At 46.6% G+C, this 19,901-nt stretch overlaps 1 protein-coding gene across 1 annotated transcript in view; it reads right to left on the reverse strand.

The window, feature by feature from the left end:
- Nucleotides 1–4,180: 4,180 nt before the first annotated feature.
- The window catches only part of LOC142790003 (uncharacterized), a 64,404-nt gene continuing 48,683 nt past the window's right edge, over nucleotides 4,181–19,901 (reverse strand). The window contains exons 6-8 of the mRNA XM_075885032.1: nucleotides 17,476–17,676; nucleotides 8,993–9,118; nucleotides 4,181–4,412 (exon numbers count right to left, since the gene is read on the reverse strand). Of these exons, the coding sequence (XP_075741147.1) occupies nucleotides 4,218–4,412; nucleotides 8,993–9,118; nucleotides 17,476–17,676 (522 nt within the window). The 3' untranslated portion in view covers nucleotides 4,181–4,217. The remainder of the gene's footprint in view (nucleotides 4,413–8,992; nucleotides 9,119–17,475; nucleotides 17,677–19,901) is intronic.

Raw genomic sequence — 19,901 nt, forward strand, 5'->3', positions numbered from 1 at the left:
GATGGCCCTGGATATTGCCCCATAAATCAGCTTCAGCGGATGGCCCCTAACTACATTTGACGTCAACGCGACGTGAAAGCTGCATCATAAGGGTACATATATAACGTTAACAAATTGGACAGCGAGGAATGCAAGCATAATTCACGTTTTGAAAACTTTATGGTTTACTTGAAAAGCAGCTTCGAAACCTGGCGTAGATCTGTGCTAGAATACTTGATTGCTACGAATAATGCGGGTGTTCTATTCCTGTTCGGACCCCGACATTAACTTTTTGGATTCATCGAGTCATTGCTGCCGATGCCGGTCGGATTTTTTTTAATGCTCACGCATTGAAAATGTCCATGTCTGTTCTCGCCTTTCCTGGGTATATATAACGCGTCAATAATATGTGGCGCAAACGAGTGGCACGTTTTCGCCGGCGGGTGTGGGTCACTGTTTGACCTAGAGTATTCGACGACGTATACATGATGCTTTTGTGACATGATCTGATAACCAGGAAGTTGTGTTGGTCCAACCATGTTACTCTTTCATACTAATTATGGTTTACCCCGAGTTAAGCGTGTGATCACGAGAGCACTCAAACGTAGGCACCCAGATGGATAGATACATTATTAGGCGCTCAAAGTGCCGGCAGTACGCGAGAAATCCTTCGCATTTAATATATAATATGTTGTTCTGTGTTTTAGGACAAGATGACATAGTGAATTTCTTCACCCTTGACTAGCTTCTTCTCTAGATAAGGAGGGAAGGTGCTGACGTTCGGAATGGGTTCGCTCGGTGACCCGAATGCTTGGTGGCAGCGCAAAACAAGAGCCGTAGTCAGGTGAAGACACGCTTTATTGCAGTCTCAGCCATCTGCCCGTGTCCAAGCTCAAACCTCCGCTCTTCTATTTCACATTCAAACACCCTCTTTTCAACCCTCGGCTGAACAACGGGTCTCCACACAAGCAATCGCACGTGTGGGCTCGAATTTCCACAACCAATTGCAAAAATACTTTCATAACAGGCACTGCATTGATAAAAACAATGTTACGAAATACAACACGAGAGGGGACAAGTTCTCCACGAGCACACTCTCTCCCATGCCATGCCGTTTATGGGCTGACCTTCGTCAGTAGCCGTTCTCACGCTCGAGCTTCATCAGCTTTCTCATTAAATGTCACTTCGTAGAAGCCTCCTTAAGCACCGAGAGTACACCTTCAAGCCCTGTGCGCTGACCAGGTGTGCTTGCGACAGCGAGGCGCCCCGCCATATTAGCAACCCTCAGTAATGACGTATAGCGGGCAAGGATAAGCTCCTCTCCATGAAGCAACTATGGTTAGCCCAGTGGTTGCGTTCCTGCGGCAATCTCGATGGCACAAGTACATGCCGACAATGACTCAAACTCAGATCACTGCACTTGACTTGATTCTTACAGGACGCGTTTCCGAGTAAGCATTCCTCGTCTAGTCGCAAACGGGGGTGACCTTGACGGCTCTGCTCGTGACGTGAACCATATGAAAGAAGGAGTCTCCTTCCTTTCCCGGGCGCGGGTCTTCTGCGTTTGCCTTTCCAGAACCGGTCGGCGTCGTTAGTTTACGGGAGCTCCGCCGTGGCGGTCTAGTGGCTAAGGTACCCGGATGCTGACCCGCAGGTCACGGGATCAAATCTTGGCTGCCGCCGCTGCATTTCCGATGGAGGCGGAAGAGTTGTAGCCCTGTGTGCTCAGATTTGGGTGTATGCTAAAGAACCCCAGATGGTAGAAATTTCCGGAGCCCTCCACTACGGCGTATCTCATAATCATATAGTGGTTTCAGGACGTTAAACCCGACATATCTATCTTAGCTGATGGGTCGGGAACTCATTTTGTGTTCTGCAGCAGCCACATTAGTGGCGCTACACACAACATCCCGGTAAATTTTGCCTCATACTAACTTACCTTCTTAGTCTAAGAGCACCCATAACTCGTATTCGAAGATACTTTACCGAATTGCACCAAGGAGAGCACCAATCACGTAGATTTCAGTGTTTTGAGGCGAATTTTAGGCAAGCAGGTCCATAAATCGACTCACACAAACTCACTGAGACTGAAATAAAGCTGTGAGTCTGATACTGAGTGAGGCCGCGACTCCAGGTGACTGTTTTCCTGAGCTTCGGTTAGAAGGAGTCCAGTGAAAGAAAATTTTTTCGAGTCTCGGTCCGAGTGAGCTCCACACCTGAATTATATTTGGTAAGTGAGTCTGAGTGACCTCTAAAGGTTTTGCTTACCTCTGCTGCTGACCAATGGGAAAAAGAACTTTCAACATAGCACGTTCAAGGGGCGAAGCTCCTTAAGGCGTGGGTTGTGCGCTGGCAATTTATGAAGTAGTTGTAGTAGTGCGTCGTAGTAGTAGGTTGCCACCACCGCAACTATAGACTTGAAAAGCGCAGCACGTGCGCACTCAATAGAACTAAGAATAAAAACCACACATGTTTTATATAAATAGAAAAATACTTGTTTCTGATGAAATAACCTACACCTACGAGTATCGGTGACTTAATCTCCACTAAAATTTACCTTGAGCTTCATTCTACTAAACAAAACTAGTATCAGAAGGACGCACTTTGAGCACTATCTGACCACAAAAGGTTACCACGTTGAACTCGCTTGGCGTAACCTTCTTGGTTTTAGCAAAGTTTAGTGAGGGTTGGGCCTCAATGCCATAAACTAGAGGCAGTGAAAAGTGGGAACTAGACACAAAGTGCACGCCATAGGAAAGTACGCGCGTGCCACTTCTCTAGTCTGGCCGTGTCACCTCTTGTTTATTTTTGAAATGTCTGCTGGATTGTGGTACTTCTATATGATTAATATATTATGAAAAAGTGTGAGATACTGATTCTTGGAGTGATCACTAGATGAGTGGACGGATGGACGCATGGACGGAGAGACAGACAGATGCACAAACAGACACATGGACTTATTGACGGAGGTGCGGATGGACAGACGGACGCACAGACGGATGACCGGACGGACGGATGCATGGACTGACCAGTCGGTGGACGAACGGACGCATAGGTGGACGGATGGGCGCACAGTTGGAAGGACACACGGACGGATGCACGAACGGACGCATGGACGCACGAACGATCACACAGACGGACGCACGGACGGACTGAAGCGCGGACGGACTGACGGATGCTTCTCCCCACTCATCCCATGCACTCCGAGAATATGCTGTTTTTTTATTACACCTAAGGTGCGCTAAAATATCCAGCACGGCACTCTTTTTGCAGCATGTTTCTAGTAGAAAGTACACAGCTTCTAATAGGTACACAGTGGGCTGCACGTTGCACAGCAGTCCACCGGGGCGTGTAACACTGGAAAGTTTAGCGATGATATCGTCGTGACGTCAATGATTTTCGACATGGAGCACCTCAATACTTGCCTGTTGGGTGGTCATTCACTGGCCAGGCGGAAAAAGTCCCGTCGTCGCATCGATGAGACGGGGGTCGCTGCGGAAGTCTTGAATGAGGTTGTAGTGTGCCAAAAAGACTATAGCCAATGCTTGGCTCGGTGGCATCGGCGATGACAAAATTTCATTGAAAGATTCTAGTGGAATGTAGTGTAGCAGCGTAACGTTGTTTGATAACCAAGAGTTTATTCTCGAGTATTTTCTAAGAAAGCGTCTAGGTCATGGATGCCTGTTCAAAATCTGCTGTGAATAAAGTTTGAAGGGATCACTTTTATCAAGCGCCTAATTCTTTACGTTCAAAAAAATATTGTCAGAATGGTAAGAAATAGAACTGGACATAGAGTGAGAAAATAACAGCAAACGAGAGCACTTTACTCCTAAGCACTGGTTTAGTGGATAAATCGAAATATGCGTAGACGTTTTGCGCAGTGCGCAATGCTTCTGTACATAATGTGGCGCTGAACTGTGTTCGCGCTACAATAGGTATGGGGAAGTCAGTTTTTTTTGTCGTTATAATAAAGAACAAACGAGCGTAGTTAGGTGCTCTCCTCAAGAACTTGCGGTTTTCTATAGTTAGGATTGAATAATAAACACAAGCACCCCACGTGAACGAAGCGTAGTCTCTTTCCGTTGTCGCGAGATGAAAAAGCGCAGTAAATGACACAACCCGGTAGTGAAAGTGAAGTTATATATTTTATCACGTACAACACAATTCCAGCATGTGTAACGGTGGAAGTGATAAACCGGAAAATCACACGACAGTAGTCCCTGGAGCCCCTGTTATTCTCACGAAAGTGACTTGCACGCACTTTCCATCGCAGTCGTTGTGTAATTATTCGCTAGGAAGGGTGCCAGTTTCTTCAGTCGGTGGAGCCGCAAAAACGCTCCGTGGCCGCACTTGTTATTCCCGTCTTCGAACTCAATGTTGACAGCCGCCAAAGAGAACTTGAAGGACAGCGCGTTCAACTTCGCCTCGCATAACTGCAACAGAAAGGACCACCATTATAATTTCCTACTTACAAGCAGTGCCGTCTAGATCTAAAGCACGCGCCTAGCAATGTCGTTCTTGCAACAGTTTGTAAGAACAATAGTTGGGGCATGCAAGCTTCATGCCATTTGCATGAATTTCTTTCGCTAGGCTTTTGACGTAAAACTGAGAGAGGCGACACACACACACAAAGAGTAATCAGCAAACTGTACGGGTTTCTGTAACAGTGGCCATAGTGGCATCAGGGGAGGTTAGCCTGACTTGAATGACCCGTAATTGTTCTGCCTCAGCATATTTTGGATTGTATAGGTCTGAAACCTAGTGTTTAAACAAGCCAGTGTCTCACAAGAAGACCATAGAAATTCGTTACACGTTCCTTCTCGTTGTCCAGGGCGCTTCTGGAAAGATGGCGCCTTCAAACGTCTGGTGTGTACGACCAACTTTTTGCAAAATGCAGACGATCTCACCGTTATTCAGCTGCCTCATAAATTCAAACCGCGCCATCATATTACAACAAGTAACACGTATGTCCGAGAGGCCCTAACTTTCAGTACTATTTTGGGCCACGGCAAGGAATATATGTGGGCACACCTGACTTTTAATCACGCCTGTGCAGAAGGTGTACAACAAGACACAATCACTGATTTCGCAAATAATACAATTTTTTAAGACTGTCTAATGTTTTTTACGATGTCTTTTTTAAAATAAAAAGCATAGCGCTGCTACGTCGTAAGTTATCTGTACAATTACTGTTTGATTGATAAGTAACAAACTCTCACACCTCAGGCTGGTGACAAAACGAAGTAGAAGTGCTTGTTGCTCAATAAAGTATTCGAACTGACTAGATGGAATTTCTTGCCGTAGTCTTCAGAAGTATGCCCGTAGATAACACAATACACCAACTGACTAGATGGCATTTCTAGCCGTAGTCTTCAGATGTATGCCCGTAGTTAACACAATACACCAATAATATTCGAGTTTGAATCGCCACCTTTAGGGCATACTAGCGCCTTAAAATTTCGAGCCGTTTTATAGAGATTGATTCACTGAAATGTGGGGTTTAACGTCCCAAAACCACTATATGATTATGAGAGACGCCGTAGTGGAGGACACCGGAAATTTCGACCACCTGGGGTTCTTTAACGTGCACCCAAATCTGAGCACACGGGCCTACAACATTTCCGCCTCCATCGGAAATGCAGCCGCCACAGCTGGGATTAGAACCCACGACCTGCAGGTCAGCAGCCGAGTACCTTAGCCACTAGACCACCGCGGCGGGGCGTTTCATAGAGACAGTCTGGTGTCATTAGCTACCCGCAGGAGTGTGTAACTAACCATAAGCCACATCAGTTGTATGTAACACAGTTCCCAGAACAGTGATTTTCAGTTTCATACAAAAGATTTGGGGATGCTGAGGCAGCACCTTTGTCACCTAAGAATGGGGCTGCCACATATGCCAAATACAATGACTTAGGGTGGAGGAAGGGCGCTGCTATGAACCATTCTTCAGATGCAAAAATTTTCAGACATCAGATTTTGGGAGAACTTGGTATTTCCTCTTCTCGGGGCTGAATAGAAAAACCTAAAGAGGCAAAGGGTGGGGGTGGGTCGCTGAGGGCCATCACGTTGAATTTGGCGGTGATCGCACATGAAATGGTTGAAAAATACAGTTAGTGAAGCAGTACACGGGCACAGCATCCGTTGGTGGAAAAGAAATAACGGGCACGAGCTACTATGTAACAGTTATGGCAACGTAATGGGCATTGTAATAACATCAAGAGTGCAAGCATGTGCTATAGTAGCCACGATGCAGCTGTTAATTGAAGCTTGCAGTCGAAGTCAGTTTTTCTGTGCCTGCAAGCTCAGGGCGCGAAAACCATCGCGTGGTTAATGACACGAAGGAGTGGTCTTTGATGAGCGCTGGTGCTGTCATATACAGCATCTATTAGAAAGATGAACAAAAAACGGCGTTCAACAGTCGTAAAGAGCAGCCCGATTTTGCAATATTCCTTTTTCACCATCCCAATTCCGTTGATGTAAGCGACATAGCACAAGTGTCTCGGCATTGACGTTCCGAACAGCCGCTACTCAATTATCACCGTTACTGTCACTCACCGTACTTTTATACGTATTTAAATATCTGAAAATGCAAAAGAGCAGAATAATTGGCCTCGTATTTGCATTTTGCGCTGCAAATGGCGCCGAAAGACGATAGTCTTGCATCTGGAGAGAGTGAACGAAACGTTTATTTGATTTTTATGCGCAAGAAAATCGGTGAGTGGTATTCTGGAGGCGCTGCGTTAGAGTGCCGTGAGCGTGCCGCGCAGCCGAACGAGCACATCTAGTCACATCACACGTGAGACATCAGCGCTATCTGGCAGTTATCCTGGAAAACGAAACGCGCGGCGTGCGCGCCCATCGTGGAGGCGATAAGGAGTAGAACGCAAGGCGATGGGTAGGTGGCGCCACCGCGTCGTCATAGCAAAGCGTTGTAAACAATTTTTTTTCTGAGCATCGTGTTGCGCTGTGAGCGCAGTGTGACAAACGCGACGGTCGTTAGAATTACTTATGTGTGTCCTCTCTAGTATACAGCCACAAATGGAAAGTATTACCGTAGTTTTATGGTGCCTAAGATATGCGCAATTATTGCTTTCGAATTGAAAATCGCACAAGTATGAACGGTAAATGTTCAGCAATACTGGTGGGCGCTGTGGATGGGGCCCACCGTTTAGAGTACCGTTTAGGGTATGATAAGGGCAGACAAACAAACAAAAGTACAGACCAAAATTTTCGCGCGGACGGTCCCCAGGAAAGACTATCGTCTTTTAAAGACTTTGGCGCACAGAATCGAACGTGGGACCCCTGCGTCTTGAAAGCAAGGAGTTAACCACTAAACCACTGAGCCGCACGTACTTCACCTGTGAAACGGCAAGCTATTTATATCTGGCACACATCGCTGCTGACGCGCATCTCGGGAGGCATGGTGTTCTCATCATTACCAGCAAAGTAGCGCAATGATTGCGCGGCACCACATCACGCAGTTGTGCGCGCTCTAATCTTTCACGCGTACTTTGCAACGCTTAGAAAAGGGGCGGGACGCTCCCTTGTGCGCCCTTCACTCTATGCTCGTGCGTCCTCATCCCGCGGTAGGGAGGAGGGAAAAATCGTGCGTCTTGGCTGGCTTCAGGCTTTACCTGGAACAAATCTGCTGTAGTTATCAGGCACAATAAGCTCGCTGCAATAATCGCAGTCTCCGTTCGTGAAAAGCGCGCCCTTTTCAGACACAGCGTAATAGCAACTGAGACGCTTATTCTGATGACATTCAGAATAAGCGTGCATCCGTACCTGTGAGTATGTGTAGTGCGTTACTTCTGCGTGAAAACAGTGGGGCACGTTTTGATCTGCTTTCCATTTTACGCGTGACCTTCCAATTTGTTGCTATCGCGCTCATTGCTTCACCTTTGCGGCAAAGCTGTTACTTTTAGTCCACTTCTCTTTCTTCACATTTGTAATGTTTTTATTACAAATGGCTCCCCCTATATTTTCTTTGGCATTATCGTTTGTTAGTTATATTTATATAGTTTCTACCAAGAAAAAAGGAGCCCTTCAAATTTCTACTCCTTCAACCATAGTTACAAGAAGAAAAAGCAACACCGCGCGGAAATAATGTAGATGAAAACCCAGATAGTTAAGAAAATAAATGGGTGGCTAAGCTTCAATTGCTGTACCTTCTGAAAAATTCTGTTGCCTACGAACTTATTCCTAACGTGTTATTTCGTGCTTCTTCTGTCGACGTAATGTAAGGTCACGTGGGTACTATATTTCATTCGCCTGGCTGTAATAAGGTGCCGAAAGGTAAAGCCTGTGGGACGCACCTATTTTCTGTCCTCGTCTGATAGTACGCTCTGAATTTCTAGATTATGTCATAACAATACGTTCATACCACCAGAAATATTAGGTTGCGCTGCGTCTCACGCTCAAGTGGTGAGCTGTGACAACAACAACAACAACAACAACAATCATAATAATAATATTATTATTAATATTATTAATAATATTATTAGTAATAATATTATCAATATATCATCGGCAGTTCTACGTTCCGAAACAACTACTTGATTGTGAGAGACACCATAGTCTATCATAAGCTGGCTCCCGGAATTCTGTAACATGCGCTTACATTATATCGCACAGCACACGGGCCTGCTAAATGTCACCATCAAAATACGATCGCCGTAGACGGGATCACACCCGCGTCCTTCGGGTGAGCATCTGGGCACCTTAACGACTGCTTCACCGCGATGGACAGTAGTGATCTATAATGACTGAGAAGTCAGCAAGTTCGTGAAAGGAGGAAATAGTGTGCTACTAGTTTTACTTTGTATAGCATCCTAAAGTATTGTCTTAGCCCGCCTTTCTGCACCCTTGAAGCAACACTGTGTTTTTTTTTCTTTTTTCAGCGAAAATTAGCTGGGACACAAGCGCAGGCACACACATCTATTCATCATTGCAAGTGGCGCACTGTCAAAACAAAAGTAAATCAGTGTAGCATTGCGTTAACACGCGTGCTTACCTTGGCTTGAAGCGCGGATGCACTGTCGTATGTGAAAAGCCAACGTTCTGCCTTGTCGTAAGTGACGAGTGCTTTAAATTTCTTGTCAAAATAAAAAGTGCCGTTCAAGGTCGCGTCGCTGCATACCTGTAAGAAAACTTGTTGTGAACTTAAATTTTCTTATTACGTGTGAGCAAGTTATTATAGAGCAGGTTAAAAAAACTACACCATTTCCCACTAAATAAAAAAAAACATGCAGTTGCGAAGCAGCGGGTGTTCACGCTCACAATGGGGACGACGTTGACGTCGGCCCTCATCGCGGTGTTGCGCAGGAGAGAAACATGTGGATTCGCAAAGCTCGCAGTGACGGACCGGTGTTTCAAACTGGAACAAGAAAATCACTGCTCATGGGCAATGAGAGGCATAAACACTCTCATTTGAGGCAGAGGCCCGCAGTCTTCACTTAGTTAACGCGAACACTGCGAACTTTATTGTACAATAGCGCACAAAAGATATCTCACACCAGCACTATCTTGGAGGTGAACAGAAGCCTTAGAAAGTATATAGCAATGATTAATAAAGAAATTTAAGACCACTGTCGGGTACTGTGCAAGCAGCAATGGAATGAACTATGCGATTCTGTGGATGGTGGTAATAAAAGGAGGGACACCTGGAATTTACTCCAACATTTACTGGATGAGACTGATTCTAAGTCTAATCAGAGGATAGTGACAGGTAAGCTGGTGCATGAGGCGTGCTAAAACTGATCAGAGGAAGAGGTGCTGAGGAATTTGGCCGAGAGATATCTTTCACTGCAAACCTGCCAGGACACATCTGCCGTTCGTTTGGAATATGGTGGAGATGAGAATATATTTATGGATAAAGAATTTACTGAAAGTCATATAAGGATGACATTGCAGGATTTTTATAGTCGATCGGCAGCAGAGCATGATGGCATTGGCAATAAATTGTTAAGAAATTTAGACAAGGGGTCTATTGCGTTTCTTACGCGGGAGATAAATAGCAGAAGGAATGAAGGATCTTTCCCATAAGAATGGAAACTTACGATCACTTTTCTCATACCGAAACCGGGCAAGAGCATAGGGCTGGAAAATTTCAGACCAATTTCGCTAACATCGAGTTTGGCGAAAGTCACTGAGCATGTCATTTTAAATAGGCTAACGCGTTATGTTGAGGACAATGGGGCCTCTACGCACTCAATGATAGCTTTTCATCCCGGCCTCTGCACTCAAGATGCCATGGTTAGGATTAAGCGTCACCTACTTGATCGGTGGAAAAGGGATACTAGGGCACTACTTGGACTTGATGTGGAAAAAGCTTTCAACAATCTCCGACACTCCGTCATTCTACAGGTGCTGTGAGACTTGAATCTGGGGCAACAGCTTTTTCTCTTTGTTAAGGCTTTCCTTGAGGGTAGAAGGACATGTCTCAGGTTAGGGTAGATCAAGTCTTCAGTCTTCAAATTGTGTTGTCGTGGTCCATCACAAGTATTTGTACTCTCGCTAAAGTTGTTCAATGGGGCGATGTCAAAGCAAGGTAACGTACTGGACGCTGTCGAGGGTATTGGCTATGCTATCTACGTGGACGACGTCACAGTATGGAGTGTTGGTGACAGTGACGGAGAGCTTGAGGCTAGGCTGCAGAAGGTTGTAAAGCTCAGGGAAAACGGTTTGGCTCGTATGGGACCAAAGGGCTCCTCCTAAAAGTCGGAGTTGTTAATCTTCAAATCCAAGAAGTTAGGTCGCAGGCCGAAGAATTACACACCGGAAGTTGAGACTGCATCAGAGTTGGTACTAGCAATGGGTTATTGGTACCAAAAGTTGATGCTGTAGGGGTTCTTGGTTTTGAAATTGATGCAAATGGATTGAATAATATCACTTTTCAGCGTATTACCAAGAAGACACAGGAGGCCACAAGACTTATCCGAAGCATCTCTAACAGGCATAGAGGATTTGGCGAAAAAGGTGCGATGCGCTTGTTTCACGCATTTATTTTGTGCTATTTTCGTACATAGCTGCTATGCTAAATTGGAAAAAGGGGGAGAAAGACAAATTAGAAGCTTTAATTAGAAAAATCGTTAAGGCGGCGCTTGGTTTACCTATGAGTACACCGGTGTTGCGGCTGGGTTTGCAAATTACTCTTCCTTAAATTGCCGAGGCTCAGCGCATAGCACGGAGAGAGAGAGCGGTTGCTAGGTACGCCAGCTGGTAGGTATATCTTACAGTCAATCGGAAAATCGGTGGTGACTCGTGATGGTGCGCGCCTATAGGAGTTAACAGTGAGCATGAGGTTCATACCATCGTTCATCCGTTTCCGAGAAACGTGCACCCCAAGTATATTGTAGGGATGCGAATGGCGAGAGCTGGGGCTTTGTTGCGCGAGGCAAAGGATCAGGACGAAGAGTCTGCGTTTGTTGACGCAGCATGGATAGCATGGATTACCGGAAAGATGCTTACTCGGTGGCGGTGGTAGATGTAAAGGGGAGCATTCGAAATGTCGCTTCCGTTTATACGAAAGATCTGGGGGTTACTGAACAGGTGGCTATTGCCCTAGCACTAATTGATTCGGGAAGAGTTCTTTAGCGACTCGCTCGGCAATTAAAGCCTTCTCGAGGGGAATTATTAGCGAACCGGCTTGCGACTACTGCAGGGTAAGGACATCACACCGCATACCATTAATTGATTTTCAGTGCAGATAGGGTCAGTGGAGGGAGCCCAACGTAACCCTAACAAGGTGGCGCACAGGAAGGCACGAGGATTAGTTTGCCCTGCAATCTCTGAGGCGGCGGAGTCTTCCGCTCCGGAGTTTGGGGAGCAGCTGTTGACGTACAATGATAAAACCACACTATATTACTTAAAGCGCGGAAAATTCCACTTGCCACATTCTAGATTTAACAGGCCACAGGCGGTTACATTAGGACTTCTGCAGAAGTGGACGTACCCCAACCCGGTCGTCATGAATAAAATATTCTGGAGTGTGGGGTTTCAATTTTTTGTAGTAGCAGTGGCGGCTTTCTCGATTTTGAACACATGCTTCGGCACTGCTCGGCAATGGCTGGTGCGGCTTCTCACGGTGAACAGTCGTGGCAGTGAATGCTGCACAGTGACTCACTGGCGGACCAACTCAGGACTGTTCAGAGGGCCCATATGGTGGGGCTTGCTCGATTTTGAGCACATGCCCTGGCGCTGCTTGGCAACGGTTGGTGTGGCTTCTCATGGTGAGCAGTGGTGGCAGAGAATGCTGCATATTGACGCACTGGCGGACTACCTCAGGACTGTTCAGAGGGCCCATATGGCGAGGCTTGCTCGATTTTGAACACGTGCTCTGACGCTGCTTGGCAACGGTTGGTGTGGCTCCTCGTGGTGAGCAGTGATGGCAGAGAATGCTGCCCAATGACGCGCTGGCGGACGAATTCTGGGCTGTCCAGAAGGCCTGTGTGGCGGTGCTTGCTCGACTTTGAACACATGCTCGGGCGCTGCTCGGCAACGACCAGTGCTGCTTCTCACGGTAAACAGCGGTGGCAGAGAAAGCTTCCCAGTGACGCGCTGGTGGACCAACTCAGGGCTGTCCAGAGGGCCCGTGTGGTGGGGCTTGCTCGATTTTGAACACGTGCCCTGGCACTGCCTGGCAACGCCTGGTGCGGCTTCTCATATTGAGCAGTGGTGGCAGAGAATGCTGCCCAGTGACGCGCTGGTGTACGAACTGAGGGCTGTACACAAGGCCTGTGTGGTGGTGCTTGCTCGATTGTAAACACGTGCTCTGGCGCTGCTCGGCAACGGCCAGTGTGGCTTCTCATGGTGAACAGTGGTGGCAGCGAATGCTGCACAGTGATGCACTGGTGGACCATTTCAGGACTGTTCAGAGGGCCCATATGGTGGGGCTTGCTCGATTTTGAGCACATGCCCTGGCTCTGCTTGGAACGGTTGGTGTGGCTTCTCACTGTGAGCAGTGATGGCAGAGAATGCTGCACATTGACGCACTGGCGGACCAACGCAAGGCTGTCCAGAGGACACGTTTGGCGGGCCTTGCTCGATTTTGAACACATCCTCTGGCGCTGCTCCGCAACAAGCAGTGCTGCTTCGCACGGTGAACAGTTGGCAGCGAATGCTGCACAGTGACGCGCTGGCGGATCAACTCAGGGCTGTCCAGAGGCCCATAAGGCGGGGCTTGCTCAATTTTGAAGACATGCTCTGGCACTGCTTGGCAAGCGTTGGTGTTGCTTCTCACGGTGAACAGTGGTGGCAGCAAATGCTGCACCGTGACGTGCTGGCGCGCAAAATCAGGACTGTTCAGAGGGCCCATATGGCGGGGCTTGCTCAATTTTGAACACATGCTCTGGCGCTGTCGGCAACGGCCAGTGTGGCTTCTCAAGGTGAACAATGGTGGCAGTGAATGCTGCATAGTGACGCGCAGCTGGACCAACTCCAGAGAGCTCGTGTGGTGGAGCTTGCACGACTTTGAACACATGCTCTGGCGCTGCTCGGCAATAGCCGGTGCGGCTTCTCACGGTGAACAGTCGTGGCAGTTAATGCTGCACAGGGACGCGCTGGCGGACCAACTCAAGGCTGTCCAGAAGGCCCGTGTAGCGGGGTTTGCTTGATTTTGAACACATGCTCTGGCGCTTCTCGGCAACGGCCGGTGTGTTTTCTCATGGTGAACATTGGTGGCAGTAAATGCTGCACAGTGACGCACTGGCGGACCAACTCAAGGCTGTCCAGAGGGCCCGTGTAGCGGGGTTTGCTCGATTTTGAACATATGCTCTGGCGCTGCTCGGCAATGGCCGGTGTGGCTTCTCATGGTGAACAATGGTGGCAGTGAATGCTGCACAGTGACGCGCTGGAGAACCAACTCAAGGCTGTCCAGAGGGCCCGTGTAGCGGGGCTTGCTCGACTTTGAACACATGCTCGGGCGCTGCTCGGCAACGGCCGGTGTGGCTTCTCATGGTGAACAATGGTGGCAGTGAATGCTGCACAGTGAGGCGCTGGCGGACCAACTTAAGGCTGTCCAGAAGGCCCGTGTAGTGGGGCTTGCTTGATTTTGAACACATGCTCTGGCGCTTCTCGGCAACGGGCGGTGTGGCTTCTCATGGAGAACAATGGTGGCAGTGAATGCTGCACAGTGAGGCACTGGCGGACCAACTCAAGGCTGTCCAGAAGGCCCGTGTAGCGGGGTTTGCTTGATTTTGAACACATGCTCTGGCGCTTCTCGGCAACGGCTGGTGTGTTTTCTCATGGTGAACATTGGTGGCAGTGAATGCTGCACAGTGACGCACTGGCGGACCAACTCAAGGCTGTCCAGAGGACCCGTGTAGCGGGGTTTGCTCAATTTTGAACATATGCTCTGGCGCTGCTCGGCAATGGCCGGTGTGGCTTCTCATGGTGAATAATGGTGGCAGTGAATGCTGCACAGTGACGCGCTGGCGGACCAAATCAAGGCTGTCCAGAGAGCCCGTGTAGCGGGGCTTGCTCGATTTTGAACACATGCTCTGGCGCTGCTCGGCAACGGCCGGTGTGGCTTCTCATGGTGAACAATGGTAGCAGTGAATGCTGCACAGTGACGCGCTGGCGGACCAACACAGGGCTGTCCAGACGGCCTGTGTGGCTGGGCTTGCTCGATTTTGAACAATTGCTTTGGCGCTTCTCGGCAACGGCCTGTGCGGCTTCTCCCGGTAAACAGTGGTGGCAGCGAACGCTGAACTGTGACGCACTGGCGGACCAACTAAGGGCTGTGAGGCGGCAGAGGGGCCTGGCCTCTCTAACTCGACGTGGGAAGAGCCAACATCAGTCCTGGACGGATCCTCAGGACTCCAATAAAGTTATCCATACTACCTTAGAGGCCAAGATCCAGTGCCTGTATATACGGAGTGGCCAGTGAGCGGTTGTGCTGTGCGATCGAGCAGTCGGTTCTTGCAATCAATAAACTCGCTAGAAGATGCCGTCTGCGTGGGTGTTGCGAGGCGTAGGAAAAAAAGATACAGGGGAAAGGGACGTGCATGCACAATGGTGTTGTAAACTCAGAGGAGAGGAATGCCTAGAGGAGAGAGAGGGGGAGTGATCTGAAGAGCTTGTTAAATATACACTACAGAGAAATATGGCTCTAGTGTCTATGGCAGCTGCAATGCATGGCGCTTCACTGAGCACGGGAATTAGGGATATGACAATACACTGCCTAGTCTTCGTATTCTATGATCGTTCTGGCTTCGCATGCCTTGAAGCTGCTTTGTCACGAAACAACAATAAGCAAATGTTCGGCAGTTACGCTTCAACCCTTAATAATTATTGTCTACCATTTTATATTGCCTCATGTTGAAAAAGAGTTGTTCTTTCTCTAAAAAACATAAACACAGCAATAAGTGAAGCCGCAAGTGCATTAGACGCCTGCAAGCATGAAGACTTGGCATTTCTACGCCATACTCAAATATCCCATGGTCGCTGAACAACCCCAGCGCCAGTGTCTCCTCTAGTTATATTAGGAAATTCTATAGAGCGAGCGTTGGTTAGCAGACGCTCAATGCGTTAGAATTGTGAGGCGAGAGAGAGAGGGATGCGTAGTAAGGCTGATCATGCCGCACAGCAAAACAAACTCGACCCTAAGCTTTTTCGCATTTAGAATTAGTTTATTGATTAACTCAAGAGAACGTAACGATTAAATTAAGAATACATGATATCTTTGCGTGCGTTATGTTGATCTTATAGTGTTTATTAGGGTTTATCGTCCCAAATCCACGATATGATGTGAGTGATGCCTTAGTAGAGGACTCTGGAAGTTTTGAGAACTTGGGGTTTTAACACGCACCTACACCTAACTACACGGGCCTCAAACATTTTCGCCTCCATCTAAAATGCTGCCGCAACGCCCGTTATTCACTCCCGCGACCTGCGGGTCAGCGGCTGAGTGCAGAAGCCACTACAACACCGTCGGGTTAGATTTCAATCGAGCAACACAGCTGATTTTCATTTAGACACCACGTTGTGTAAACCGCCCTTGAATGTGGACAAGATAGTGCTTTTGTTAAACTTGTGATTTTTATATTACAAAATATACAAACTTAAGTATCCTGAATCTTGTTTTAGTGCTGAATATAGCTCTTGGACTGAGACATTCAAGTAGAGTGTAATGTTGTGACAAGAAAGAATTCAAGCGCGAAACATTTTGGTGAAATTCGTGGAAGTGTACTTAGTACAACAATTGCATTGATATATTGAGCTTCCAACAACTTACAAAACTAGATTACTCAGCATAATAACCAAATTTCGCGTAGCCGAAAAAAGGATGCTCTTACAAAAGGTTGCTAAGAAACAACGCTAAGACAATATTCACCAAAGTTGGAAGGACACCACGTATCAACAATTTTTCTCCGTGACATATGCTAGCTTAACTCACTCTGTTCGTTGCCATAAATCAGAATGGTTTCTTTTTTTTTTCAAATACGTTTGAGATTGCCACCAAAATGGCCGAAACGTTCGGCGTGCAGCAACAGTGTGGTGAGCTTCGAACAGCCAATCTGGACAAAACGTCAGCGTCAATCTCCTTACACAACTCGAGAGATTCATACGCAGAATAAAAAGCACGAAACGTTAAATGAAAGCATTTAAGGCACCTATGAAAATCCGAACAAGCAAAAAAAATACATTCCAGAAGAAGCCTCCACGAGAATTATTGAATGTACCTAGTTTTGAAAGTATTTTTATTATAATTCAAATGTGCCACCGCACTTCGAAGGCATAATCATTTCACCAAAAATATGCGCAACCATGAACGAAAGGACATATCTACTTTTGGACATTGTACCCAGGGTAGTACGCATTCGCATGAACGAACGTTCGTAAGTACGTGATTAACGTTTCTTATTCATTCCTCCTACGTATCTTTGTCTTCAACAATTCGTCCACCATTATGGCATTTGACAAAGGCTGTGTTGGTGGACGTAATCGGCACCAAAGCAACAGTATTTGTTGGAAAACTTCAAATAAAGAAAAAAAGGTGACAACTGACTAGAAAATTGTACATGTGACAGGAAAAAAATAATACAAGCCCGAATCGGCTTTTCAAAAGTGGAGCTGAATTTGCGGATCTGATTACTTATAAAGCAGTAGAGCCACAGTTTAAAGACCTAAAACATTTCACGTGATGCGATATGTTTTTAGCTCAGAGCATTTCGTGTTTACTTTTATTCCTCAGACATTACACGCGACAGCGTTGATACCATGAGCATGAAGGCCGAGATGGTAGACTTTGAGTAAAGATGGCCCTACTAGGATTACTAAACGTGCACGTAAACCTAATTTTCAATGACCATATAAATAGGACTGCGTGCGAGAATCGAACACGGGTCTACAAGCTATATTATACCCACACTATAGCTGAGTCACTACGTCCTCACAGCCGGCAATTTCACGTTGTCTAATTTCGTGCCGCAGTACACAGTGCGGAATTTTCAAATTGATGCAAGCAGGTGAGTATGTGTACAATTTTATTGTCACCTTGGAAATGCCGCCTAGCTGCCCCGACGGCGGAACTTTCTTGGAGCAGGGCAGCCCGAGCGAGTAATTGCCAGGCGCACCTATTATAGTGTCCGTGAGGTTCGGCATGTACCAGCGACCTTCTATACCCAAGGTTACGGCAAACGAAGTTATGGAAGGCCATAGACTAGCTCTTGACGACAGGTCCTCCAATGTTTTCTCCTGGAAATGAAAAAAAAAGTTCTCCATAAAAAAGGTCTCCGCAATTCACCTTTTTCTCAATATAATTACTGTACAATGTCATAAGTTTGGAGTGTCTTCATAAAAAAGATGATATTCTGTGCCTGTTCATGCAGCCACATAGGCATTTCCAGATGGTTTGTCTTTAAAAGAAGCTTATCTTCGAGTAAATAGCGTCGACTGAAATTGTTGCTTTGAAGAATAGCACTGGTTACCCTGTGTGCGTGCCAGCGTTACCGGGGAGGAGAGGGGTGCTTAGTACCATACAAGCGCAATAAACTACTGACATATTGCTTGAGTGCATTTGACAAATTCACAAAATAAGTGCTGCTGTTAAACTAATATGTGAGCAAACTTGTAAACAAGTGTTAAGTTCAATGCTGTTTTTTTGTTAGACACACTATTAATGAGAACTAACAAGCAATGATGCCAAGGAAAATATAGAAAGTGGTATTTTTGCTAATTTTAGTGTTACAGAAGGAGAAAAAGTGCAATAACGGGACGAAGTAACAGCCACAAAACGCAGGCGCTTGTGTTGAGTAGTCATTATTACTTCGTCCCGCCCTTGCGCTGTTTCCCCTTCGGTATCACGTACCAACTATCCCTCCGAGATACCCTTCTCGAATTAGAATCTAAGCGAAAAAAAAGAAAAGTGAAAGTAAAATTGAATACCCGCTGGTAGGTTCTGAAGTTACGGCATTTTAATGACGCGTCTGATGCCCTAACAACTAGGCTATGGCAGTGGTAACCCCTCCGTACACTTCAGAGATTTTATATTTACACTTAAACGTGGAAGCGTTAGTCAGCGCTGCCGTGTGTTGCTCCTTCACAGGTAGTTCTTTAAGGAAAGAATCGAACCGCCGCTCTTAGCCTGTATACGCAGCGCTGCTCTGTATTATTACATACATCAAAACTTGTATATAGATATCTCGAATCACTTGCAACGTGTCTAGTTTGTTGAAATTTGCAAGGTATAGATTGTGACGACCTACCTTTTTTTTACAAATGGTGCCTACAATAAATGTGCTTATTCACAGTTTTCGCGATCGGGTTTTCTCCAGTTAACCCAATCTTCAGCAAAGAACTTTTGTCGCATCGTAGATGTCGTGCATGATGACTACAGAGCTCTAGGTAAAAACTTTTGTTTAGGAATTTATAATTTCTCAGAAGACTGGGATACTGACCTTCACATCCAGCAAAAACGATTGTTTTCAAGTTTCAATTTGCGCTAATAATATACATTGTTAATCCTTTGGAGGCTTCCACTCCCTTTTGCGACACTCTTTTTGAGAACCTTTCATTATTACATAGGAGGTAAGAAAGGCCGATGTCGTGATGTGATCATAATCCCGCTAACGGGCGTCGCTGTCCCCGTAACCTACTTCCTTCGCATTGATTAGAGCTGGGGTCGGCAAGCTTTTCAGGCAGAGAGCCGAGCTGCATTAAGCCGACATGACGGGGCCCACACAGTAAACAAGAGAAGGTGAAGAGGGAGAGGATTTGAAAGTATTGATATTTGCACACACCCTAGTTTGTGATCCTGTTCACATGACGACAGTCGACGCAGAAAGTTCCGTCTTCCTTCATTAACACCACGGAAGACACCCAGGGATTCTTGGATGGCTCAGTTATGTTGTCGTCTAGCGTTTTGTCGACTTGTTCATTTATGGCTTCTCGTTCTCACATTGAAACTGATTACGGGCTGCGACGAACTTGATGGGCACTTTCTCTTGTCATGGCACAATGTTTTTGGCTAAGGTCTGTCGAATTATTGACAATGTAGTCCATGAATTTCAGGAGCAGATAATTCGCGCTGGTTTTTCTGGTGCTTCGGGAAGCTCGGGTTGACGCCGAAATCTATTTCGGGACGTCCAATTGTCGAAGCAGGTTCAGTAGCATTGGAGAGAGTGCAAGCATCGCTGGTGCCAACGATTTCTTTTATGTAGGTGGCCGCCATACCAACGTTGAGGACGTGTACCTATTTTATCACATGAATAGACAACGCCATGGACAATTCGAACTTCATCTATGAAATTCAAGACAGAAGTCGATGAGAGAGACCGCGAAAAGGTTTTCTTTACAACATCAGATGGGCTGTGCGAGTTCAAGGCCATGTCATGTGGTGTTAATTCGACCCCCGCAGCTTTCCAACCTGTTATGGATACAGTACTGGCTAGCTTGGAGTGCGAGAGTAGCCTTGTGTACCA

This window comes from Rhipicephalus microplus, chromosome 2 (assembly GCF_043290135.1).
Source record: "Rhipicephalus microplus isolate Deutch F79 chromosome 2, USDA_Rmic, whole genome shotgun sequence".
Classification (NCBI taxonomy): Eukaryota; Metazoa; Arthropoda; class Arachnida; order Ixodida; family Ixodidae; genus Rhipicephalus; species Rhipicephalus microplus.